At 41.0% G+C, this 13,381-nt stretch overlaps 1 protein-coding gene and 1 pseudogene across 1 annotated transcript in view; one reads left to right on the forward strand and one right to left on the reverse strand.

Moving 5' to 3' along the window:
* Positions 1-607: 607 nt before the first annotated feature.
* The window catches only part of NIT2 (nitrilase family, member 2), a 29,130-nt gene continuing 16,356 nt past the window's right edge, over positions 608-13,381 (reverse strand). Inside the window, exons 5-10 of the mRNA XM_006890021.1 lie at positions 6,972-7,065; positions 6,151-6,225; positions 4,990-5,068; positions 3,960-4,058; positions 1,160-1,215; positions 608-768 (exon numbers count right to left, since the gene is read on the reverse strand). Of these exons, the coding sequence (XP_006890083.1) occupies positions 677-768; positions 1,160-1,215; positions 3,960-4,058; positions 4,990-5,068; positions 6,151-6,225; positions 6,972-7,065 (495 nt within the window). The 3' untranslated portion in view covers positions 608-676. The remainder of the gene's footprint in view (positions 769-1,159; positions 1,216-3,959; positions 4,059-4,989; positions 5,069-6,150; positions 6,226-6,971; positions 7,066-13,381) is intronic.
* LOC102855645 lies at positions 3,159-9,829 on the forward strand (annotated as a pseudogene).

Below are 13,381 nucleotides of genomic sequence, written 5' to 3' on the forward strand. Positions count from 1 at the left end.
TAATGCATGAACAAAAAAATGTAACTTTGAAGAGACTGCTTGGAAAAGCAAAGCATAAGAACAAGCTTTCCAGAAAATGGGTTCCAACTCCAGCAAGTGGAGTGACAGACTCATGGCAAAGATATCTGCACTAGGTGAATCAGTTACCAGGATATCAGGATTTGATACTTTTAACCAGTTGCTTTAGAGTCACTGTCTCATATCCTCCCACCTCCCAGACTCCACTTACACTACCCTTTGGCTCTTCAATGCCGGTCATAAATCACACACACACAACCCCCATTTTAATTATTTAATATGTGCTGACACTATTATCAAAGGAGTCCTGTTGGTGCAATGATTAAGCATGTGTCTGCTGCCCAAAAGGCAGGTGGTTTGAACTGACCAGCTGAGCTCTGCAGAAGGTAGTGTGGTCTGAGCCCATAAAGATTTACATCCCTGGAAACCTTATGGGACATTTCTACTGTGTCCTAAAGGGTCAGTATGAGTCAGAAGAGACTCACTGGCATTGAGTTTAGGTTCGATACTATTAACACCTCAACAGAATGTTCCAAGGGAGGGAATATGTACATTTTTTTTTTAAAGGCAGGGGAAGTCTCCATGGGAAAAAAAAATCAGTCGGAAGTTGATTATGTTGCAGAATCCTATCTTCTTATTCTGTGATAGGCTGGAAATTTTAGAGCTTTTTTGCCTCCACTGCATAGAGATCTGATCGCTTCTGGCTAAAAATGGGGATCTGTTGACGTATTTCAGCCAGCTTCTTCAGATCTGCAAAATCAGGAAGGCTTAAGATTAATAATACATAACTCCTTACTAATGAGGGACATTTCTTCCCCAAACAGTGTAAAAGCAATCAGCACCTGAGATATTAACTCAGTCATACAAGCTTTGTTTAGAACTACAGGTAGTGGCTCTCAAATAATTTCTTTTTCTTTCTTTTTATTTTTTAACTCAGGATGGCATTAAATCATTTCAGTACAAACCATGAAAACTTGAGTTAAAGTCCCCAGCCTTGGCTGAGGGACCAGTTTCTAGTATGTCCTAAGGATGAAACAGAAGAGACATGAAAGAGCCAATGACAGGAGCTTTGCACCCATGGACACTGACCTCAGGGCAACAGGGAAACCAAAGACATCAATTGTGGCAACATGCATCTTACCTATGTCTGAATACACAATTGTTTCTTCTGTGCCAGCCTTGGCAAGGACCTCCCCCCTGAAAAGGATTCAGAAAAGAATGTGTACAGTTACCAAAGGTTGCTGAAATACTGATCTCTCTGTCTCACAGGGCAAAGGGGATAGAATCTGAGATTTTAAATGATATATAAGGCAGAGGTATGAACACCTGCTCTACCACTTGACTAGTTAAGTGACCCTGTTGCAAGTATTTTTGTGTCTCCATTTCCCAAAGTGTAATGAATATTAGGGCTAGGGTTAGGGAAAATTTAGCAAAGAAATGAGAGAATTTCTTTTGCAAACTAGGAACTGTATTATATGATATTAAGCATTGGAAATAGAGCCACCACTAACTGAGAGGAAGCTCCGGCCTGTCCCCACCTTGAGTGAATCTCAGGCCCTTCTGCCTTCAACGCTGCTACTCATCGTGCATATGGTGAAGCTGAGCCTCCACAGGACTCAGGTCGGCTTGGATCTCTAGCTTTGGGCCTGAAATCCCTGGATTCCTAAATCAACTGAATTTAAGACATGAAGGGAAGATTTCAGACTGGGGTCTCTGGAGAAGTGGTAAGAAAGCTGGTCCTGGCAAGAGTCCCACATTCAGAAACACTTCGTCGTAGATCCAGGAAAAGGATGATATGCTAAACTATTCCCAATGCTTACTAAGTCTTCTAGCCCAGAGCAGGAGTTCAAACACATTTGCAGTGTGATTCAATTTCTCCAAAGCACAAAAACACACAAAGTTGCTTGACATTACAAGCCATCACTCATTCTCATTGCTGTCTGGTTTGAACTGACTCATAGCTGACTCTGGAGGCTTTAAACGAAATGGAAGATTTCCCATCTTTCTCTCATGCTGGATTTGAACCACCACAGAGGTCCCACTGATGGGTTAGCCATGCAAGTCCCTACAGACTTCACCAAGGAGGATATGTTTCCGTTTACTAGCCATTCACAAAAGGTATTTGCACAATGGGGTTACAAACTCTGTTATAAATGCCATATTTTATTCTATCTTTCCTAGTGTTCAAAGACAAATTTATTATTAAACACAGGTACCCATTCTAACACCAAAATAAGTCAGAGGTTTTAGAACTCTAAAAGTAGATTTCTGAAGAGCAATACAGGGGGCTCTGGTGCTCTACTGGGTAGGGAGTTGAGCTTCCAACCCAAAGACAGGAGGTTTCAATCCACCAGCTGTTCCACAGGAGACAGATGGGTAATTTCCCATGAAATTTATACCCTCTGAAAACTTGCTGGGTCAGCAGTTCTGAATTGGCAGCAATGAGGTTTTGTTGTTTGGGTTTTTTTAAGACAGCCTTAGGCCCTTTAGAGTAGTGAGAGAAGACCTTCACCCTGAAACCCACAGCATCCCTTTTCAGCAGGAAGTAGCTAAGAGAATACGCCATCCCCTTTTCCTTATGAATCAGGGTGAAGTCTCTCTCAGGGAGGAGTGATAGGGAATGGCAAGGGACACACTGACAGAGGAGATTAATCAGAACTGGCTTTGACAAGCACTGTGGCAATTGGACAATTAAAACAGACATGGGGGGGAAGAAGAACAAATTGGGGAGGAGGGTGGAGAAAACAGTGCAACAATGAATGAATGAAAACCCAAAATCTCTGTAAATGTTCATTAAAACTAATAAAATTTAATAATAATAAAAAGAAAGAAAAAAAAAAAGACAGCCTTAATCATAAGGTTGACTTGTTGTTATGTGCCACTGTGTCGCTTGCAACTCATAGTGACCCTATAAAGAATAGCCCTAAAACCTGCTCTATCCTGCGCCAACTTTACTGTCTCTGACACATCCATCCCCATTACCCCAGTCACTGAATCAATCCATCTCATTGAGGGTCTTCCCCTCCTGCACTGTCCCTCCACCCTCCCAAGTATGATGTCCCTCTCCAAGGTCCCTCTTTGCAACATGCCCAAAGTGTGTCAGACGAAGCCTCACTTAGTCAACCTTAATCAACTATTGAATGTCAGAAGCACTCAGAACAGAATTCATCAGGGAAATGAGTGGGGCAGTCTAAGAGGCAGAGGTTAGACTGCCCCTAACACTGGGAAGAGAAATTTGAGTCACATTTAAGAAAATTTTCAGGGCCACTTAATCCTTCTGCTCTCTGAATACCTCCAACCCCTAATGTGCAGGAGGGTGGCTGAGACACGCCTGCCCTCCAAGGTCTTCCCTACCATAAGCTCTAAATCGAATGAGAGAACCTGGGGACTTGGCTACATCAACTGTATACATGCAGACCATAATATGATCATGATATACACATATAATGTATATAAACTTAAGCAGACTTGTGTGCTAGTTTCACCAAGATAAAAAGATTTATCCTTCCAACAGGGCACAAGTTCATAGCATTCCTTAATTGAACACCCTGTTTCAATCATTATGTTGGAGCAAAATCCTCACCCTGGAATTCGGGCAAGTCATGCTGCTTAAACCAAACCCACCAGGCTCTCCCTGCTCCCTTGTTTCCCCTATTGATCTGCATCCGGCCAACAGGGAAAGCCACTCAGTCATTTGTAAGAGGGCAGAGGCCACTCACTCAGGCAGGAGAGCAGGACGAGCCTGTTTAGACGTCGTCATTTTCAAGTGCAAGTATTAAGAGCTTCTCCCACACAGAGGGACAGCTTGGAGGACACGTGGAGAATTAGGAGCTGAGGGAAGGCTGGTCAGGAGTCAGCTAGGCCACCTGCCCATGTGCTGTCTCCCTCAAGTGCCCAGGGGTTCTGTCCTCACTCACTCACTCACTCACTCACTCACTCACCAGGGATTCACCACAGTGCTGTGTCCCCAGGCCACGTAGGAGGCTTTGTCGTCCCGGGCCGGAGAAGCCGTGGCCACGTATACCTGATTATCCACAGCCCTATAGTCAATAGGAAAAAAGCAAATAGACATTATATAATTTTTTCAATCACAAATGTACAAGCCTTTCTTTTTAAAAAAAGAAGAAAAAGAAAATCCGCAGGGCAGAACAGCTGGTTCAGATGTAGAGGGAGACAGTCAAAGCCGTTGCTCCCTCTCCTCAAATACCTCATTCAGCAGCAACTGGTTCGCAACTGGGGACGATTCTGTCCAACAAGGAACATCTGGCAATGTGAGGAGACCTTTCTCATGGCCACAACTAAGTTAGGTGTCATTGAGTAGACTATGACATAACGACCATATGAACAGATCTGAACTTAGACCCATCCTGCACCATCTCACCATCTCTGATATGCTCAAGTCCATGGTACAGACTCTTTGTCAATCCATCTTGTTGGTGTCACCTTCTCTTTCTCTGATCCTCCACCATTCCCAAGGGCTGGCCCCTTCTGACAACATGCCCAAAGTATATGAGAAAGTTTCACCATTCTTGCCTCTCAGGAACAGCCTGGTCCTGGGTAGAGACTACAATCTCTGCACATGACTGTTAGGCTAAAATAACCCTTGACTTTTCCTGACTTCTGAGCAGGTGAGCTCCACATATTTCAATATCTCTGCAAAAAGTGCTGGCACTGTCTCAGAGGGAGCAGTCTAACCACTGGCCACTCAACACAGTGAATGCCCTAGAAAATACAGGTAAATGCATCCTCAAATCCATGAAGTTAGGGCTTTGGGTCTGAGGAGAAGGTGCCCAAAAGGAGAAGCCCTCTCAACAGATTGATCCTTTTGAACTATGCTCGGGCAGAGGCATCCTGCGTCTGGGGCAGCTTTCCATATAGGGAAGGTTAGTACTTCCACCCAACTGGAGATCCTTCCTCAGAGGAGAGACACTGAGATGCTTGAAGATCTTTGAGAGATGGTTACTTTCTCACCGGCCTCGCTGAAGCAACTCCCAGTGGGCTGGTCCAGTGGTCAAATTGAAAGCACCAGGATATACCAACAGCTGGCAGCCTGGGAGAGAGAGAAAGGTCAGAGAAGAACGGATTCACTTGAATACTTAACCTCCCTTGTCCCTCCCTTTTACTATTTACCCAATGAGAAAAAAAATTACACTTTCCCAAGTACACAAAAAAAGAAAAATGTTAGCTATGTCAGACAATGTTAGCAGTAGTAGGAGATGGTGCTTAATTCCTTTAGAGACAAACACAGACAACAGATACAGACACCCAAGAAAAGTGAAATTGATGACAGAACAGACAACATATGACTTGGTTTAAATCTTTGCTTTAAAAGAACAGAGCAAACTAAACTGCCACTCAAACTTCTCTCAGGAGGATGTCGTAAACTCTGCAAGGAAAAGGATCATGCTCTGCATTTCCTTCCAAATGAAAGCAGGGCAGAAAAGGTGCTGCGATGCTTACTGATGAGACTCAGTGCCTCGGGACCCTTTGCCTCTCTGCTCATCAGGCAGCCACACCATCTGCACCCACTTCTATTCTTTAACTGAACTGAACTGTAAATAGCCTCAGGGGTCTAACAGAGAAGCTAACATTTGATGAGCATCATACAAGGAGCTTTAGAAGTTCTTTCTCCTTAGTTCTCATAACTACCAATGAGCAAGCTGAGAACGACTGTTCTAGAGGTTAAAAAAATTATTTATCCCACACTGTTGTGCCAATGAAGGAAGGGGAAGAGTTAGAACCACAGGCATGCAGACCAATTTTTCATTTCTTTTGGGCTCTACATACTTCACTTCTTGGCAGCCTCAGACTTTAGGAAGCTGTGGAAATGTCCAGATGAGCAGAGATGACCTAGTACCCCTTCCCCCTCGTTGCCATGTAGATTCTGTTCTTTCCAAACATGGTAGCAAGCAGAACTTGGAAGGCAGACATACACGCTCCTGCCTTGTTAAACCACGACCCCTGCCCCAAGCCCTACCGTCTCTACATAACAAGAGTCTGAGAAACAACACTGGGGTGGAGAGGCTTAGGGGGAGGAGAATAAGAACCAACCTTCTTCCCAGTTTTTCTAAGGGCTTCCTCCACAACCAAACCTCCATGCATCCACACAACAGAACTGTAACCCTTGCTCACCTCGCTGAGCATAGATCTGTGCAAGCTCCGCAAAGCGCATGTCGTAGCAGATGCCCAGGCCCACTTTGCAGTAAGCTGTTTTCAAATAGAAAAGACACAAATAAAAACTCATGCTCCTGCAGCATGGAATGTCACAGGGAAGGGTCCATAACTTTATGATCCCCAAATACTAGTAAGTATAAATTAACACAGGGCTGATCATTGGGAAGGGAGCTCGGGTGGCCAGGCGGTAAGGAGTTGTGCTGCCAACTCAAAGGCATAGAGTTTGAATCCACCAGTAACCCTGAAGGAGAAAGACAGATGATTAACAACTGCCTCTGAAAACCTACTTGAAGGTCAGCTATGGGTCACTTCTAACTTAATGGCACATAACAACAACAATAGAGGTGGGAACAATATATTCTCTCTTGTTTGACATTATTGCATAAAGATAACATTCATGCTTCACCAAATTCAAAACAAAAAACTTTAAAATCTTAAATAACAATAATAAAGTCTGTTTCTTAAAAAAAAGATAGCATTCATGCAAACAAAGTAGAGATGAGAAATTGAATGTATATTGAAGCAGGAGACAGTCAATCCTGGTCTAACAGATACATTTGGGAAGCTCAAGGGAGGCTGCAGACAAACAGAAGAATAACATCTTGTCAAATCTTTATTATTTATTCAGTCTGATTTTACATGCAAATGACCCTTCTCTTCTTTTCACTTCTTCTCCTTCAGTCATGTTATGAGGAAAAATTAAAGAGAAAAAGAAAGGAGTATCATCTAAGCCTCTTCTACCGGGATTGCTAAATGAGGCAAACTTAAATGGTACGTACGAGTATCAAATGTGGAGAAACTATCACCAGGACTCAATGTTTCCGATTCTTGAAATGTCATTTTCCCAGGAACGTCAATGTCAAACAGATGGATCTGCATCACAAATAGTTGACTTGGTCGCTTCTTCTCAAGTGAGGCACAGGATATAATAGCCACCTTCTCACAGGGAGATACCATACAAATACCACTCCCCACAAACTCCTCCACACAATGGCTAATATAAAAATGAAATCTACTATAAAAAAACAGGAAAGAGGTCGCTATAGGTTTTACAGTGTTTCTCTTCTAGGTGGTGTGCTAAACAATGTCCAGTTTTCTTATGGAAAGTAATTCATTTGTTTCTTTTTTAATTATTCAATACTTATCCTAGATGAAGACTTCCCAGAATGTAAGAAATATCTTCAATTACTCTATCAAACAAGCATGTAGAAAAGGTAGAGAGATGGTGAGCAAAAAATAGGTATTCAAATCTAATATGGTAATATATAAAATACAAAAAATAACACATCACTTCAGAATAAAGTTTATTATTACTAGTGAATCAATGATTCATACTAAAGGAGAAAAGGCACATGACTATCACTTTTTAAGCTGATAAACTTCTCAATCTTTTCTTTAAAAATTTTATATTATTTGAGTGAAAGTTTACAAATCATACATTGTTTTCATCCAGTCACTCACCAACATTTTAATTTAGAACACCAATTAAACTTTATTAATACAAATAATTGTTGTCGTTGTTATGTGCCGTCGAGTCGCTTGAGACTCATAGCAGCCCTATGTACAACAGGCCTAAACTCTGCTCTGTCCTGTGCCAATCACACTTTCTCTGACACTCCCATCCCAATTATCCCAGTCACTGAATCAATCCACCTCACAGAGGGCCTTCCTCTCCTGTGCTGTCCCCTCCACACTACCAAGCATGATATTCCTCTCCAGGGACCGGTCTCTCCTCACAACATGTCCAAAGTATGTTACACGGAGCCTCAGAATCTTTGCCTCCAAGGAGCCACCCGGTTTAACCCTTTCCAGGACAAATCTGTTTGTTTTCCTAGTAGTCCATGGTATTCTCAATACTCTTCTCCAGCACCACAGGCATCCCTGGTCATTGTCCAACTCCCTGATGCATAACAAGTGATTGCGAAGACCATAGCCTGTATCAGACGCACCTTAGTCTCCAGAGAGACACCATTGCTTTTCAGTACTTTGGAGAGGTCCCTAACAGCAGACTTTCCCATGGCAATGTGCCTTTTAATTTCCTGGCTGCTGGTGCCAAGACTGTTGACTATGGAGCCAAGCAAACTAAAGCTGTGTATAATCTCAATCTCTTCACCATCCATCCTGATGCTGCCAATTGGTCCAGTGGTGAGAATGTCTCCTTGACATTGAGCCTCAATCCATGTTGTAGGCTGCAGTCCTTGACACTCTGCAGCAGGCGCTTCAGGTCCTCTTCAGTTTCAGCAAGCAGGGTTGTGTCATCCGCATAACACAGATTGCTGATAAATCGTCCACCAATCTTGACCCCACATTTCTCCTCATAGAGCCCAGCCTCCCGGATAATCTGTTCTGCATATAGGTTGAAAAGGTATGGAGATAGGATGCATCCCTGGCGTACGCCCTTCCCAATTTTGAACCATGCAGTGTTCCCTTGCTCTGTTCTGACGACTGCCTCCTGGTCCAAGTATAAGTTTCGCATTAGAACGATCAAGTGTTCTGGGATTCCCATTCTTCTCAGAGTCAGCCACAGTTTGTTATGATCTACACAGTCAAATGCCTTTGCATAGTCAATGAAACACAGATAGACATTCCTCTGGTATTCCCTGATTTCAGCCAAGATCTATCTAACATCAGCTACAATATCTCTAGTACCACGACCCCTTCTAACCGCAGCCTGGATTTCTGGTAGTTCTCTGTTGATGTGCTGTTCCAGTCGTTTTTGGATAATCTTCAGTAAAATCTTGCTTGCATGTGAAATCAGTGAGATTGTTCTGTAGTTTCCACATTCTGTTGGGTCACCTTTCTTTGGGATAGGAACAAATATAGATCTCTTCCAGTCAGTTGGCCAAGTGGTCGTTCTCCAGAGTTGCTTTCATAGTTAAAAAAGTCATTGCTAGATCCATCTTGAAGTACAATATTGTCAGTGACAGGATAATATCTATACGCATACAAGGAAGTCCAGTGAATACCACTATCATTCAAATATATGCACCAACAACCAGAGCCAAGGAAGAGGAGATAGAAGATTTTTACCAACTTTTACAATCGGAGATTAATCGAACATGCAATCAAGATGCATTGATAATAATGGGTGACTGGAATGCAAAAGTCGGGAATACAAATAATTACCACGTTTAAATAAACCCTTCTTGTATATTGTCTTAATATTACCTGACTACCTTAGGGAACGCACAATATCTAGTAAACTTCAACATCCACTAATAATTTTAAAAACACACGATCTAAACTTCCGGTTGGCTTGATTTCTTTGCAGCACTGTTAACAGTGGAAAAGATGCATGCAGAAAAGAGGAAAAACAATGACCAGTGGAGATCTGTAGACGTAAAATTATTCTCAAAGTAGATGGTGATGTTGTAATGAATGACGTTCAAGAGATAGAACTGTTGTGGTTCCCAAACATTACTAAGAGAAAATGCAATGTGATATGGGTGATGAAAAAGATGACAAGAAAATGGTGTCTGATATTAAGAGAAACACAAAAAGCCTTCTAGACCAGCATGGACAGTACATAAATTGGAGGAACCAGAGGCAGAGAAAAAGAGTAAAAGCAAAGAGAGAAAAAGGGAAGGGAAAAAACAAATCCAAAGCAGCAAAGGCAGCGAAAGGCTTAGCCTGGTAGACTCTGAAAGACTTTTTTTTTAAAAAAAAAAACAAAACCCTCCTCGTGCAGCAGGTGTTTGATTAAAATGTATACATTGATTTCAGCTTCCAATAGATTAAAGCATTTTCTTTCTGAATCTTAACTGGCCTTTTTCTTTTATTTTAACCCAACATAACTCAAGTTTGCCGTGGGAACTTGAGTTAAAATATTTTCTTTGGTAAAAAAAACCCAACAAAAACACAAGATCAAAAAGCTCTTCTAGAAATGTCCTTAATCTTACAAAGAATATGTGTAAAAAAACAAAACCCTATAACAAACATCATGAACAATGGTGAAATATTGAAAACTTTTAAGATTTTGAGATTAAGAAGATAAGGGCACTGCCACCCAGGCAGATATATGCACACCCATGTTTACTGTGGCTTTGTTCACAATAGCAAAGAGTTAGAAGCATCCTAAGTGCCCATCAACCAACAAATGGATAAAGCAGCTGTGGTATATTCACACAATGGAATACTATGCTTTGTTGAAAAATAGAGAACTAATGTAATATTATACAAAACGGGTGACCCAGGAGGACATTATGGTGATTGAAATATGTCAGTTACAAAAGGACAAATACTTCATGGTGCCACTGTTGTAGAATGGGACTGACATCAGGGTTGGGGGGAAACCTAAGAAAAGAGGGGATAAATAATGTATACAGCATTGAAACAGATAAAGGAGAGAATGGTTTAAAAGGAATATAGGATTAGGTATTATTTTCATGACAAGATTCCAGGAAACGAACGTATAATAAAGTGGACTGTGGATTTGGGAAGGGGGGAGCATTGTATAACAATGAAAGATTTTTATATTTTTTTTTCCTTCAAAGAGAAAAATGAACTGGGGAGGAGGGATGGGCAGGGAGGAAAAGGTGCTGCAATGAATGAATGGGGGGAAAATAAATGGAAAAAATATGCTGTAAAAATATATATGTTGCATTTTTAAAAAAATAAATTACTATTATTTTTACTTCTTTTTTTAAAAAAAGAAGATAAAGTCATCTGCTTATTTTGGCGGCGCTTGCCAGTTGAAACAAGCTTGGAAGCAGAAGCGGCATCCACTTCCGTAAACAGCTTGCCTCTGGAAACCCTATTAACCTGGAGAAAGGATGAAAGTCACGCAACGGTCGAGGACTTTTGTTCATAGAGTCGCTATGAGTCGCCTACAACTCGAGGGCACTTAACAAACAACAACTCCTAAACACAGGCAAAGCAAAAGAAGAAATAAAAATTGTAAAAATTCAAAAGAAGTAAAATTAAAACTGTTATTATTGTCATGTAATGTGACTGTATACCCAGAAACTACAAAAAAAAAACAACCCCCAAAACTCTAAATAATTATTAGAACTAATGAGTGTGTTTCAAGTGTTTAGCAAGGTCACTATATACAAAGCCAATATTTTTTAGTTGTTCTACTGGTAAGAAATAAAAAAAATGAAAGTGGACCAAAAGACATACATCATTTAGGAATTAATCTAACAAAAGATATATAAGACTGTATTTTTAAATAGAAAGAAATGAAAGAAAACTAAATGAATGATGGAGTAGCTACCACATTCACGGACTGGTAAAGTTGGGATTATTCAGTAACAGCAATGTGGCTCCCATCAGATCAATGTCCCATACAAATAATTATGGGATAAAAGAAAATAAACAGATAAAATAAAATGCAAATAGTTAATAACACTGGAGTTACCACAAGCAGGCAAAAAATGGAAGTAAAGTTAACATTTGGAAGAAGCAGTAGCTTCTGAGTTTTCTAGGCTTTTTCCTTGAGGGTTAGTTCTACTTAGTAAAAACTATCTTATTGGCCTATAGAACCAGAATAGAGTTGCATAAGAAATTAAAGAATTCCCCAAAAGGAGAAAGCTAAAGAGGAGGAACCTTAAATTCTAGATATAAAATCTACCCAAATGTCTGGCTGATCATTAAAATCAATGAGTGAGAAAATCTCCGAGAAACTTAGCTCAGACTAAGCCATTCAACAGCACAGCTCATGCTGCTGTCCACTGTGCAAAAAGGTAGAATTTGAGAACAACCAATTGAACAATCTGCTTACAAAAATAAGAAAATGCTTTTTGGAGATACAATAGAATCTAGAATATCTACAAGGTCTGGTGGCCTAGTGGCAAGAAGGTGTGCTGCAATCCTGAAGGCACGAGGTTCAAGGACATCAGCTGCTTGGTGGGAGAAAGATGCAATCTACACTCATGCAATTAACTGCCTCTGAAAATCTACCACAGGCTCTATGAGTCGGTTCCAACTCTATGGTACACAACAACAACAACATACTCCAATACGCAACCTCAAATTATCAGGCACACAAAGAAATGGGAAAATGGGAGTCCCTTAATCTAAGAAAAGGCAATCAATGGAAACAGATTCCAGTATGACCTCTCTGGCCATTACCAGACAAAGAATTTAAAGCAGCTATTGTGGATCATAAGAAGCTATAGACACCAAGGAAAAGAATGGGAATCCTAAAACACTTAATTGTGCTCATGTGAAACCTATACATAAACCAAGAAGCAGCTGGCCAAACAGAACAATGGAAGACTATATGGTTTAAAATCAGGAAAAGTGTGCCTTAGAGTTCTATCTACTTTCTCAATACCAACTTGATCTGTACGCTGAGCAAACAAATAATTCAAGAAACTGGACTATATGAAGAAAAATGTGGCATCAACATTAGAGGAAGACTCATCAACAATTTGTAGTATAAAGATGACACAACAGAGAAAGTGAAGAAGACTTAAAGCATTCCTTGCAAAAGATCAAAGACGACAGCCTTCAATATGTATTACATCTCAACATTAAGAAAATAACTTCACTACTCGGACCAACAGGTAACATCATGATAAATGGAGAAAAGATTGTCAGTAACTTAATTTTACTTGGATCCACATCAACACCCATCGTAACAGTAGTCAAGAAATCAGAAGATGTGTCGTATTGCAGAAATCTGCTGTTAAGGACCAAGGAGTACCTGATTCAAACTATGGTATTTTCAACTGCTTTCTATGCATCTGAAAGCTGGACAATAAAAAAAGCATAACAGAAGAGGAATCAATGTTTTTCAACTGTGGTGCTGAGTACTTCGCATACCATAAACTGCCAAAAGAACAAATAAATCTCTCTTGGGCAAGTGCTCCTTAGAAGCAAAGATGGTGAAACTGCCTCATATAGTTCAGGTGTGTTATCAGGAGGGGCCAGACTCTGGAAAAAGACATCATGCTGGGGGCGATGAAGGATCAGTGAAAGAGAAGACCTCCAACAAGACGGACTGACGCTGCGACTGTAAAAATGGGTCTGAGACTGTAAGAACAGTGCTGGAGAGAGAAGATTCCAATCTGTTGTCTCCAGGGTCACTATCGGCTGTGGTTGACTCAACAGCACCTAGTAACAACTGGAACTAAGCTCAGAAACCGTTTGTAAAAAAGCTTCTAGAGCTCTGATGGCCTAGTGGTAAGAAGTTGTGTTACAACCCTAGAGGCACACAGACTCCACCAGCTGCTCCATGGGAAAA

Source organism: Elephantulus edwardii, unplaced genomic scaffold (genome assembly GCF_000299155.1).
Source record: "Elephantulus edwardii isolate Elephantulus edwardi_28Jun2011 unplaced genomic scaffold, EleEdw1.0 scaffold00085, whole genome shotgun sequence".
NCBI lineage: Eukaryota > Metazoa > Chordata > Mammalia > Macroscelidea > Macroscelididae > Elephantulus > Elephantulus edwardii.